Source organism: Drosophila virilis, chromosome 3, assembly GCF_030788295.1.
Source record: "Drosophila virilis strain 15010-1051.87 chromosome 3, Dvir_AGI_RSII-ME, whole genome shotgun sequence".
Classification (NCBI taxonomy): domain Eukaryota; kingdom Metazoa; phylum Arthropoda; class Insecta; order Diptera; family Drosophilidae; genus Drosophila; species Drosophila virilis.
Genome location: NC_091545.1, coordinates 2,936,973 through 2,950,231, shown reverse-complemented (window position 1 = coordinate 2,950,231; position 13,259 = coordinate 2,936,973). Strand labels below are relative to the sequence as shown.

At 42.6% G+C, this 13,259-nt stretch overlaps 2 protein-coding genes and 1 long non-coding RNA gene across 3 annotated transcripts in view; 2 read left to right on the top strand and 1 right to left on the bottom strand.

Annotated features, from left to right (window-relative positions):
• The window catches only part of LOC138911143 (uncharacterized), a 63,075-nt gene that overhangs the window by 47,481 nt on the left and 2,335 nt on the right, over positions 1–13,259 (top strand). The gene's annotated exons all lie outside the window — the stretch shown is intronic.
• Positions 5,880–11,557, top strand: LOC6623780 (uncharacterized). Its single transcript, XM_002046176.4, has 5 exons — positions 5,880–6,012; positions 6,083–6,409; positions 8,015–8,634; positions 10,949–11,048; positions 11,111–11,557. The coding sequence occupies exons 1-5, from the start codon at positions 6,001–6,003 to the stop codon at positions 11,555–11,557; spliced, it is 1,506 nt and encodes a 501-aa protein (XP_002046212.2). The 5' UTR covers positions 5,880–6,000.
• Positions 11,252–12,195, bottom strand: LOC6623789 (uncharacterized). Its single transcript, XM_002046175.4, is given in 3 exon segments — positions 11,252–11,902; positions 11,905–12,001; positions 12,065–12,195. Coding segments are annotated over 3 exon segments (315 nt in total). The 5' UTR covers positions 12,077–12,195; the 3' UTR covers positions 11,252–11,696.

Sequence of the window (13,259 nt, the reverse complement as noted above, 5' to 3'; positions counted from 1 at the left end):
TCAGAGCAACATCATTGTAAGCCATAGATGTCGATTTATTTACAAAACACAAGTTAAGTTAACATAAGTTAAGTGTGAGCATTTTAGGAGAGTTCCTTTCGCTGGTACGGAGTTCTATGGGGTTTTGTGGATTGTGTGCGCCCATTATGGACACAGGTAAGCCCCATATACCTAGGCATTAGAATCGCACATTCTAGCATTATAATTCTATTATATGTTAACTATTGAAAAACTCTTCATACACTTCTGTTTTGATCTCCTGACTGAAGCTTGAAAGGTATTTTCCCAGAACATATTCTAGTTTATTATTTTGTTGAAATTCAATTATGTGCAGATATCCAATGTTAATAGTTGTGTTTATTTTAGCTTACTTAAATTTCTTTTGTCTTTGAACTTATTTTTATGTTTGGTCATAGCGCAACAAATATTCCTAGTCTTTCTTTAAATTTAATGTAAATTAGTATTTTGTTGAAAGTAATTTATAATTTTTTATTATGTTTTGTTTAATTTTTGTTTTTGCTGCTCAGTGTTCTATTTGCTTTAGCAGTTCTTGTTAGCTTTGAACCAATAATTCTGGCATTCAATTCCTAGAATTTAACTTTCTCATCAGAAACCCTGTTGTTGGATCTATCCCAGCTCACGTTTATCCTTAGCTGTTTGCTTGGTATCTTCAATCAGTGTTAACCATGCCCAACACTTCGGCTATGGCTCAATCAAGCGTGTCAAAGATTTTGGCAACGATTGTTGTTGTTGTCGTCTGGGCACAAATGTTGCCATTGGTAATTGCCAAAGCGTTTGCCTTTGCCTTTGCCTCTGCTTATGTCGCCGCAATTTGTGCCTTTAGTTCATCGTATATACCGTTACTAATGGCAGCAACTTGTAATTGTTGTTGCTGTTGCTGTTGTCGAATTGGCTTGCAACACATGGTGGCAACTGGCAACTGGCAAGCATAATTTATGCCAGTGTTACATTTGCCTGCAACGACCTTGACCAGCCAGCCAAATTGTTGTTGGTTTTTTTTAATTTTTATTTTTTGGCTTCTTTTTGCAGCGGAAATTCACACTCGCCAATTGAATTGTGCATTATTTTCCATCCGATTTGCTGGCGTGGAAATTAGTTGCAACTCTTGTTATCTTTATATTTAAGCTGAGAATTTTTCAATATTCTGCAAAAACTAGCTGAACTTTGCTAACAAGAAACAAGGGGTAGTCGGAGATTAGATACCCTGGCAGACATATGACATGTGTGAGAACCTATAAAGAGTCCTACATAATATATAAGATCGTGGTCTGTTAAGAAATGATATTGATTAGAATATGCTTATTTGTTGAGAGAATAATTAGTTTTTATATCAGAATATATAGCAAATAAAAGAGTTTATTCCTGGGAAACTAACTAAACTCAATACAGCTGACCTACGCAACGTCTTTTTCAAGATAGAAAACTAAGAGACTCGAATCTAACATAACTATCAATAATATATATGTATACCTTATGGAGTTAAAGATGTCTTCTTCTATGCATTGCCCATATTTCGTCACAATTATAAGACTCACTGCTGGAGTATAAAAATGTGGCAACAAGTGGCAGACTCGCAGCCTGTACCCTCAACGTCAGGTGTCGTGGTTAGGATTGAAGAGCTATGCCTGCATTTGGCTATGATATTTAAGTCTAGAAACTGGAGCTACACAAAGCAAACAAAAAGTTCACGAACGCGACATTCAAGGTGCTCAACTGGCGGGGAAGGGGGGAAGCTCATTAGAATGTCGCGCTGCAATTGACAGGCGACAAGTGCAGCAGCTCGACGCCAAATGCCAAATGGAGGCACTCGCTGTCGGCTATCTTTTGGCTTAGATTAATCAGGCGGCGAGCAATTGAATATGAAAATATTTGCACAACAATTTGCTGTGGCTTGGCCAGCTGAATGTCTGATCAATTGGCTTGACCCACAGAGCGAACACGCCCGAAAATTAACAAATGCAACGAATTTGTCTTATCTGCACCAGGAAATGTTGCACTCTCTAAAAGTAAAACTGGCTTTATTGGCAACATGTTGCAAGCCATTCGCTTTGGGTTAGTGGGTTAGTCTGGGCGCCTGCTATAAACTCTTTGCTCAACATTGCGCATACGCCGTGTGAGCCCAAAAGTAATTTCAATGTTATTGCTATGGAAATAACTTTGCACACACATCCGCTGACCAGCTAAAAATGTCGTTGATGGACACTCAACTGACCTTAGCAGAAATAACAACAACAACAACTGCGACAGCAACACGATTTGCCACAAATCTTTGACCATTTTGGCCACCTGCTGTTGCTGCTGCTTTATTAAGCATACGCCGCGTTGTCCCCACTAAGCGCTGCGTGTTAATGCAATTACGTATCGAAATGCTTGAACAAGCCACTCGAATGGCATACATTTTCCAATACGCTTTTCATATTATCTCTAAACGAACAACCCACTAAAAAACGCGCAGCTGCAGGCCTGAAAATTATATATGTGTCTATCTATTTAACTGAAACCCCCAAAAAGCATTTCTCACTGATTTTTTTTTTTTTTTTTGTTCGCTTTTTTGTTTTGCGCAATCTGCCAAACTCTTTGCCAGACTTTGGCTTACTCGTGCCTGGCGCCGGCTGCCCGAGTGCCCAAATAACTAACTAAACGACTGAACGACCGACCGACAGACTGACTGACTGACACCTGAGTTAACTGTGGCAGGACAGGCTCCCATTTGTATTGTTGCTGTGGGGCGGCGGTTTTCATGTTCGGACAAAGCATGAATAAAGCTGAACATTTAGTCAATTTACATGCACCCAAATTCTGCTCAAACATTTGTACATACACATGTATATGACACTAAGATTGATAGTTAGTTAAGTAGATATGTGTATTCATTATTTTCTGCCTGCATATGCAATAGTTGTATTTTTTAAGATTGTGCTTTAAGCAATTATGCCAAAGCCTTTTGCCGTATACCCTTTACAACATGAGTAATGGTTATCGTTAGGTTATATGAATAGCAGATGCCCTATTCACATGCCTTAGAAGTCCTACAGAAATGATCAAAACTAGGTTTGGTTCATGAACCCTAATTTTGCACAACTATGAACCCAGCTGCTAGTTCAAATCCTATAATAAGAAAATAGAATATCTATTGTTTTTGTGAACAGATCAAAGCTATATATTCATCTCTGTCCGTCTGTATATATTCGTCGATTTAAAAGGGAACCTCTTTGTATTTTCTCGTCACGAGTATATAATTATTCTAAAAGTTTAGTAAAGATCGGGCGTATGACTAAAGTTATTAAACTAGATTTCTTTAGAACTAATCAAACGATATGCCATAGTCGAGCATACTTTTAATGAGGTCTTCTCTCTAATTTCGTAATCATTTCTTTAAAACTTCAATTAAATTCTAGTTAGATTTAAGATAAACTTTACACACAGGATGGCTTCCACGTGTATTGATTAATTTGTTATCTGGAACCGATTTCCGTATTTTGTCGTTCTTGAACTAAAAGTTGATTCTCGCAGAAACTTAGCGACCTTCGAGCCAATTGACTCTAGCGAAATGACAAACAAAAAGCTGAGAAAAACGTTGACCATTCCGAGCTCGAGTTAATTTGAAAATGATCAAAGCTGACGTAGACCCAGCACTGAGCGCTGGTTAAGTACTGTAATTGCTCGCTAACAGTTGGGGAACAACTGGCTAAAAAGCAACCAGACAACCAGCCAGGTTGCACACAGCACAGATTAAACGATCTATAGATATTGTCATTGTTATGCAAGCCAGGTGAGCCGCGCTAACCAGAACTGTCACAAGACCCTGTCCCGTCCAGCCCGAACCCGATCCCCAGAGAGACAACTCGAGAGTGTGTGGGTTGGCCATAAGGCGTACATTACCCTCTGCTATGAGCATAGCCCGGATATCGGGCCAAAGGAATTTCGTTGAGAAACCAGACAACAATTGTCGTGAGTCTGGCTCAAAAATAGAAATCGAAAATCTATTAAAAAGCACTTTGGCAGGCAAAAAGATAATTTTTTGTAAACAAATACGAGAGAGAGAGACTTGAGACAGTGGCAAAAGGGGGGCGCGGCAGCTGCCTGAATTATATGTCGCCAGTTTGCAGTATTCATTAATCACGCTGAACAGAAGAAAAAATAGCTGACAAATGGTCATAACGGCGACAGCTCGCAGTTTGTAGAATGGCAACTAAGCCAACAATTATTACAAAAGCGGAACTCGCTCGAGACAGAGAGAGAGAGAGAGAGAGAGAACTTAAGACAGAGAGCGAAAGAGAGAGAAGCGGAGCAAAAGATCTGACAAGAGCGGATTCTATGTGGGCAGGCATTGTCTTGGCTGGCGCAGATTAACATAACAGGAAATTACAATATGCTTACAATAATGTTTACTTTTAATGCAAAAAAAGAATGTAATCAGTTTTTTTTTTTGTGTCTCTAATACCCTAGGGCCTTTTGTATGCCCAGCGGGTGTTATGGTGTCTGACTTGACTACAATGCATAAGATGCTTGATATTCTATTTGATTGTTCCGTGCGAACTTATCTACCTATGTCAACTTATCTCTTTAAAACATTAAGCATACATGCTGCTATTTTTTTTTCCTTATAACTTATTTCTTACTTATCATATCTCTTACTCAATATCTCTTGATCAACAGCATATATTATATATATAATCTGTTATAGATCTAAAGCGCAATAGCTATTCGTTGCCCCCAAGACAACTTCTACTACTTGTTTTTCACTCCCTCCGCCTGAAGAGTTCTGCGAGTTCTACGTGACCAGCAAATCGAACCAGTTAATTGTCCAACACACGCCTTTCTCTATGGTTAATAAACTTTACAATTCTTCTTAGCCTGGGATAAACAAAACAAACCCAAAAAAAAAAACTAGTCATAACAACAAGCACAACAACTTTGCCAACTTTGGCAATTTGGCAGTGACCGTCGCCACGCACTGAACTTGAGCCACTTCTTGTGGCGGTTGGCTGTTGCGTGGCTGCGACAATTGCGTAGTGGTTGCCGGTGGTGCGTGCCGCCAGACTGACAAACACAAGCACGAACAACTAAACATGTTGCAGTGCGGCTGTTTACGACTTCGCAATACTCGCTCACAGTTCAAGACGAGCTTGAAATAGGCGAGGAGGAAAGTTGGTTACATTTTTGATTAGCTCACCGAGTCACACAATTTGTTGGGTTTGATCTTAAGAGAAGAACAAATAGTGGGCCACCTGTTGGCTCCAGCCTTAACTAGGCGTGGCCAATACATATTTTAACAGAGTATATATGAGTATATACACCCAGCTAAAATTCGCTTACTGTGAACCAATACGCTTCATCTTTGCGTTGTAAGCGAGTATAACAATTTTCACGGTCAACTTTGGGTTGAGGAAAAATGACATCAAAGCAGACACGAAAATGTTGCGCCTGTTGTTGTTGTTGTTGTTGGGTGTGTTGCAAGTGGCAGAGGCAGAGGCAGACGCTGGCCAACTGGCGACCAAGTGGCCAAGTGCCCAACTGGCCAACTGCGTTCTGATGGGGGCAATCGGACGTCTGGCAGCTTTTGACTGGTTTTTTTTTTAAGTTAGTGGGCTGGTCGGAAAAACTGTAAACGAAAGCATTGTTATTGTTGTTGTTATTGCTGCTGCTGCTGCTGCTGTTGTTGTTGTTGTTGTTGTTGATCAGCTGCAGCAGCCGATCGCCCGTCCAAGCGGACATTCGGGTGGGTCGCCGTCGCTGTTTTTCTGGCTTTTCTTAACGATGTCTGTGCTAAAATTATTATTATTGTATTTTCTGCACTTTTGGCGCAGTTTTTGGATTTTGAATGTAAATCGCGTGTGTGTGTGTCTGTCAGCTTTTTTGTATAAAAGCTGTCGCGGATTTGCAGCTAGCAACAGTCAACGGCGACGCGTCAACACAGACCTACAGTTCATTTCTACAGCAAATAGCTAGCGCAAAGTAACGCAAGGATTAGCAAAAATGTTCAAATTGGTAAGTCCAAGTCGCTTACCTGGCTAGCCACGCCTTCTCCATTAACAATTCTCCAACTGTCCGCCCACAGGTGGTGTTGTCTGCTCTGCTCGCTGTGGCCGCTGCCCGTCCAGGCTATCTGGAGGCAGGTCCTCTGCTGCATACTAGCTATGCTGCACCAGCGATTATCCATGAGCCCGCGCTGGCCAGTGTGGGGCACATTGTGAAGAGCATACCCACGTCGGTGTCGCATCAGAGCATCAGTCAGGTGCACAGCTCGGCGCACATTGTGCAGCCGATTCTGGCGCCCGTTGTGAAGACCTATGCAGCGCCCATCATCAAGACCTATGCCGCACCAGCTCTGCACACCAGCTACCTGTCGCCTTCGTGGGCCTCGCACGGCTGGGCCTCCTCCTGGTAGGCACTTTCGACTCGGCGCCGTTTCATTATCATTGAGCGGCTCTGAGCGGAAGCGTGTTTCTGGACTGGAGCTGCTCGAGATTTTTTATACCCTTTCTGCATTTTGTTCTCTTTTCTTGACCCTTTTGACTGATGTAAATAAAAGTCCATAATTTCATAAACATATTTTCTCGTGTAATACTTGCTTTGAAGTGGGCGTCGGTTGGGAGGCTAGAGATTGCATTTAATTCTAATACTGAGAACTTAGCAATAAGACGGAGTGTCTCCTTAAGTATTTGATACTTTAGAATAGAACAATTATTTAATCTTAATAACACTTTTTTATTATTATTAAAATATGGGTCATTTAATCAATTAACATTCGTTTTTAAATATGATTTTTATGAACACATTGGTACAAATGACGAATTCTGCCTTTTATTCCAGGAACTCAATTTAATCCGATTTTAAAAACGACCTAGCTCTGCTTTATAATCACCATTCATTAAATAGGATTATTTAACTCATCGTAAACTGAATTTAAATGAAGCTAAGCCTTACCAGCTGTGAAAATCTTTGAGCCATCAAACGTGATTGAATCAGCATAAGGGACAATAATTATAAACTCATCACTGCCTATAAGGATTTTATCACAGCAAGCGAAGCGCGTTCTCAGAACTCTAATATATATAAAGTTCGTGTGATTGGGATTCGGGAAGCAAGTGCAGCCTTTCGAGACCCGAAAAGAGCTCTTCATACAAATTTCTTGACGATATTGGTTAGAGGTCAACGCTGTCATCCTCACGCCTCTGGAAAAGCATTATATGATTTGTCGAAAGGTAAATTCTTCAATGAACAACTATTTTTCTATCAAAATATCTTGACGAAACTCGGCATTTACTAGTTAAACTTGTGCTGGCTTTTTTTTCATCCCAATTTTGTTAAGATCGCAATGTCATATTTTTCTATACCTGTATACGAAGTCTATCTATCTATATTTTCATAAGTCAGCATTTATGAGCTAGACTACTCTTAAAACCTTGTGCAAGTCTAGGGATTGCCGAAGATAGGAGGCTCTTCTCTGTTGTTTTAATAAACAGTCGAATCTCTTCACACAGAAATAGCTATTTTCAGCAGAAGGTCGATGCAATTGTAATTGAATTTATTGCATTTATTGTAATAATGAAAATTATAGCATACCCTTTTTTCACATTCTCAAAGCCTACAGGGTGTAGCTGCTTGAACTGAACGTCTGGCGACGCACGTAGCTGAAGTTCAAATTGAGACTGAAATCGAAATTGAAGTCCAAACGTGCTGACCCTGAAAGAACTAAGCGAGAGACGCACTTAAAGTGCAAGTAATGCAGCTGAGGGCAGCGGCTAATAAAGGGCCAGAGCAGAGCACTTGGCTAATGGCCAAAATAAACTGGTTGCCAGCAACTCTTTTGGTTTTGGTTTGTCAACGAGTAATTGTTGGAGCCAAGCTGAGTTGAGCTGAGGTTGAGCTGAGCTGCCCACCAACGCTAATTGCTTATTGAATGTGTGTGAGAATTGAATCTGATATGGTTTTTATTTCGTCGTTGTGCGTAGTGAAGGTCGCGGGCGTTGTGCCTGCTGCTATATAAACAACGCCTGCAGTTGGCAGACCACAAGCAGTTCTCGCTAGAAACTCAAAGCTACTACAACACGCATTCAGTCAATACAGACCAAACTTTTTACTCAAAAACTCAAATATGTTCAAGTTGGTGGTATTGTCTGCTCTGCTCGCCGTAGCTGCTGCCCGTCCCGGTCATTTGTACGAGTCGCCTTTGGTCTACGCCTCCGCTCCGGCCGCCACCATTGTCCAGGAGCCAGTGCTGGCCAAGGTTGGTGCCATCGTGAAGAGTGTGCCCACATCTGTCTCCCATCAGAGCCAGTCGGTGGTGCACAGCTCCGCTCATATCGTCGAGGATGTTGTTGCGCCCGTGGTCAAGTCAACGCCCGTCGTTAGCTATGCTGCTGCCGCTCCAGTGCTGCACAGCAGCTATGCTGCTGCCGCGCCAGTGTTGCACAGCACCTATGCTGCTGCCGCGCCAGTGTTGCACAGCACCTATGCTGCTGCCGCGCCAGTGTTGCACAGCACCTATGCTGCTGCCGCACCAGTGTTGCACAGCACCTATGCTGCTGCCGCACCAGTGTTGCACAGCAGCTATGCTCAGATTGCCGCTGCCTCGCCGCTGACCTACACCGCGACAGGAGTGTGGTAAAGGAAACCACCCGCATTACTCAACTGATGCGAAGTAGGACGTGCATTTTGTTGGACGGCTTTGTGATACGAATTTGAATAAATAAATGTTTTGCTTCGAATATCGATCGAGTATTAACTATTTTTTTCCGCTTTGCCAGTGTCCTTGTTTGTCTTAGCTGCAGTTCCTCGACCTTAGGGTCTTTACTCTGTCAGGCTCTTCCCGTAACTCGGCTCTCCCCCGCCAGCTATGCATGGCCTCTAGCTGCGCTGTAAACAAGTGGGGGCTATGTTTTGGATTATCCAAGCATACCCGTTCCAAAGCTTTCACTAAAGGGTTGCTTACTTTCATGGGATGTGCTTGATTTTAAAATATTAAGAGTTGCCGTTCATACGAATTTGAAATACATTTTATATTATTCTACAAGAGTTTATAATATTCCATTGTCGAGATACATAGTTGAATGGCTTTTCATATCCGTAATTAAAATTTAAATACAACGAAATCTGAGCTGGACTTATCAAGTTTAGCTCTAATTTTTTCAAATATATTTCACAAGTCGCTGTTATTTTTCTTTAAACTATAAGCATGGTAATCTGAAAGTATTGAATAGTCTAGGTATACACTTAAATATAATCCGGCGAATATCCGGGATTGCTTCCCAAGATAATTTATGGCTGTATTATGTGTGCCTTTTCCGATGGCCTCAAACAGTTCTATCGAAATTTAGTTAGTTTAATTGTTTTTTTATACTACAAATAATAATGATAATATTAATATTAATCAGAAGAGTGAACTAGCTGGTATTCCTGAAAACTTGATTTATTAAATTACCTCCACGTCAATATTCTCTAGAATATTTTACAATCTCCTGCTGTCATGCGTCATTCAGGTGGAAAATCTAGACTTCCAGTTGTGTTATTATTAGCCGGGTATATATGATTGGTGATAGTTGTGCCTTGGTCTCGGCCTAGGTTCAAGGCCAATGGCGCCACGCGCTGTTGTCGGTGGCCAATGAACCTGCAACTCGAGCAAAAAAAAAAAACAGAAAGTGCATCGAATGTTGCAGCTGCAAGGGCTTTATTCAACGTCCCAAGTGACAAGCCGCTTGTATACAAAATACACTGTAAAAACTATTGACTATGTTCGCATACAAATAACTTTTCGTTTTTAATACAACATATAAAACATTATTATTTATAACTAAAAGAAAACTTAAAATAGTTTTGCACAATATTACAAATGTGCGCTCTCTAGAATTTTAAGCACTTCCTCTTTATTTAACAAACTAAGTTTCCGGCAAGCAGGAATGACAGTTCGAATTCAGATTAATGTCTGTTTTTTTTAAATTAAAATTAAATTTATTGTAGAATATTTAAAGGCTAAAAAAGCTGAATTAGGTCTTCATTTTTGGTACAATATTTGCTACTCAAAGTTAGGTTTCTTTGAAATAACATTTTGTTATTGTTTTACAAGCAAAAAGAGTAACTTTTTTATGGCTTATCTTTTCAATCGGATTTATTCCTGTCATCGCCCAGTTTGATTTTGCCAAAGCTCAAGAACTGGACGGGTTTTTTGATATATTCAGCATTTGTATCAAATATCGATCTGAGCGCATCGGGTATGCCGTGTATCTTGTGCATAAGGTCCCGCCGCACGATTGCATGTTCCACCGTCGAATCCTTCCGCTGAACCGCACCTAAGCTGGCTGCACCACAGGCTGGCACAAGCAGCACCATGTGCACGAGCTGAATAATGTGGAAGATTCCTAATTTTGTGGTGATGCAAGCAAGTCTTAAAATCCTTACCAGACTGGCAATGACAATCTTCATGCTTGTGGTGCTTGGACTTGGACTGAAATCAAACTGTAGTCGAACGAAAGCTTTTCACTTGCTTTTATAGAAGCACATGCCGCATATGGATGTCCAGTCGAGTTAGCGAAAAGTTCTATTGCCATTTGAATTTTCCGGAAGTCTTGAGTTCTGTTTACAAAGTAATCAAATGCCAATGCACGCACATTCCAAAGCTCGTGCCGGGGCCAAATACTTAAGCCCGGGCCTGGGTTGACGTGCGACTAATGAGCCGCGCTTTGTAAATGAAAACAAGAGTGGGTTGGGTCTTGGCTTGGCTTGTGGTTTCAGCTACGAAAATAGCCACCAAAATGGTGCGGTGCGGTGCGGTGCAGCGCGGTGTGGTGCGTAACTGAAATTGGCCGCGAATAATAATCTGGTTTATGCGAGACAAGAATCCGTTCAGGCACGTACGAATACGAGTACTCATTGTATTCACTTGTGTGTGTTTGTGTGAGTGTGTGCGTGCGCCTTGAAAGTGAAGTTCAAGTATAAAAGCCAGCGACAATTTAACAACTGGCACAGTCTACCCTTCGACACAAGTCAAAGATCCCACACAACAGCTCTACAAAATGTTCAAATTGGTAAGAGCAAACAGCTGGCTAGTCTTCCAGTGGTTCCCTAACCCTTTATCCACCTTCCACAGTTCGTTCTCGCTGCTCTGCTCGCCGTGGCTGCCGCTCGTCCCGGCCATTTGGCTGCCGCACCGCTCGTCTACAGCGCACCCACAGCCTATGTACAGGAGCCTGCTCTGGCCAAGATTGGCGCCGTCGTGAAGAGTGTGCCCACCGCTGTCTCACACCAGAGTGTCACTCAGGTGCACAGCACACCCGTCGTTGAGGATGTGGTTGCGCCCGTTGTGAAGACCACGGTGCATGCCGCGCCCGTAACCACCTATGCGGCAGCTGCGCCCGCCGTTGCCACCTACTCGGCGGTTGCTCCGGTGGCCACCTACTCGGCCCTTCCGACCACATATGCCGCCCATGTGCCCTATGTGAAGAGCGTGTCGCCACTGGCCTATTCCGCACCGCTGGCCTACTCTGCACCACTGCTGCACCACGCACCACTGACATACGCAGCCAGCGCCTGGTAAGAGCGAGAACGAAAGAGTTTGATATGAAACTACGATGTTGATTTGTGTCCCACCACGAAAATAAAATCCAGAAACCAATCGAATTTGAATCCTTCAAACCAGCTTATTTATTAAGGAACAAATCGCAGAGGTAGATGCTTTACTTGAGGTAGATGCTGGGATAGCTGAGCGCAGCTGTATTCCAGCCGGGCTCGTACCAGTCGCTGCCGTAGCTCAGCGGGCTGCTGGCATAGGTGTATGTGGTTGGATGGTGGTACGTCTTAAGTGGATGTTCGTAGATGGGACGCAAGTAGGGACGCTTCTCGTGCACCACCGTCGAGCTCTGATGGGAGACGGCGGCGGGCAGCCCAGCACAGTGGGCGCATACTCAATTGTCTCATAGCTGGGCAGGTAGCTAGGACGTGCCTGGCTGAGAGCCAACCAAGCCGCGCACAACACGAATAGCTGCAAGAGAATTCACGTGTTAGTTATCCAAACGGGGGTATCCATAGTATTTGAGCATCTCACAATTTTGAACATCTCGAAAACACTTTTCTTTTTTGGTGAACACTGAAGAGCGCTGTTTGTCGAACTGTGGCTCCAGCTGAAGAAGCGCCACAATTTTATAGCCAAAGCGGCGGTGGTTTCTTTACGTTAGAATTGGCACAGACAATCGAGCCATCAAGATTTTCCCAAGCTCGACGCCTCATTAGTGACCCATTTGGGCGTAACTGAGCGACTAAGTGGTTCAGTCAAGGCAGCCAGTCAAAACATGGCCAAGATCTTAAGCAAATTTCATAGTCTTTTTTTGCTGCTGCTGCTGCTGCTGCTGCTGCTTGAAGTTATGCTGGTTCCTGTCTCCAGCCAGACCCACCCACACCCAACACTAAGCTATGGCCCCATTCCAGCCATAAATCAGCCGCAACAGCATTTCTAATAGCTTGGCCTGGGCCTGTGCCTGGCTGCTGGTCTGCGACTCGACTTGCCAATTGTGCCGCCTCTTGGCTCGGCCTCCCAATTACCATGGCCCGATGCCATACAAGGAGCCGCAGCCACTGCTGCACCACGCTCCAGTTACCAGTTAACCAGAAGCTGAACGTTCCACAATGAAGTCAGCAAATATCGCATTAGCATATAATGCCGACAAAATGTGTAGTCGTATTTCCCTCTTCTAATATTCCACGGCACAATGACTTTTTTCCTGGCTGCTATTTTTGGCTGCCGCCAACGCAATTCTACGCAGCTCTGTGCTTTACTTTTTGCTAGAGCTGTGCACGTGTCAAGTAATACGATACGGCACGAAAATTAATAAAACGAGCGATGCTAAACTTTAACGATAGTGTCATAAATAGTTGCTGTTTGGTTTGAACCTTCATTCCTTACAATCAACCCCCAATCATAAATTAAACGCGTTCAGATTTTGGTTTGTTTTTAAATTAAGAAAATATATAGAAAATTCTTTAGCTTCAAGTTTAGGGTTTTGTGACATTACACAATTGTAAATTTATTAAAATATTACCTTAGCATACTGGTCAATTGGCAAGTCATGTGGATTTATGCTAACTCAAATGAATTCATATTTGGTAGCACCTCGTGTCACGCTGCCAGCTCTATTTGTTACCACATATGTCGCCTACTGTAGCCGGTTTATTTTTATTTATTTTTTTGGTCAGCTCCAATTCCCAGCCCATTTGGCCTGACCTTTGGGTCTAATTCAATTAGA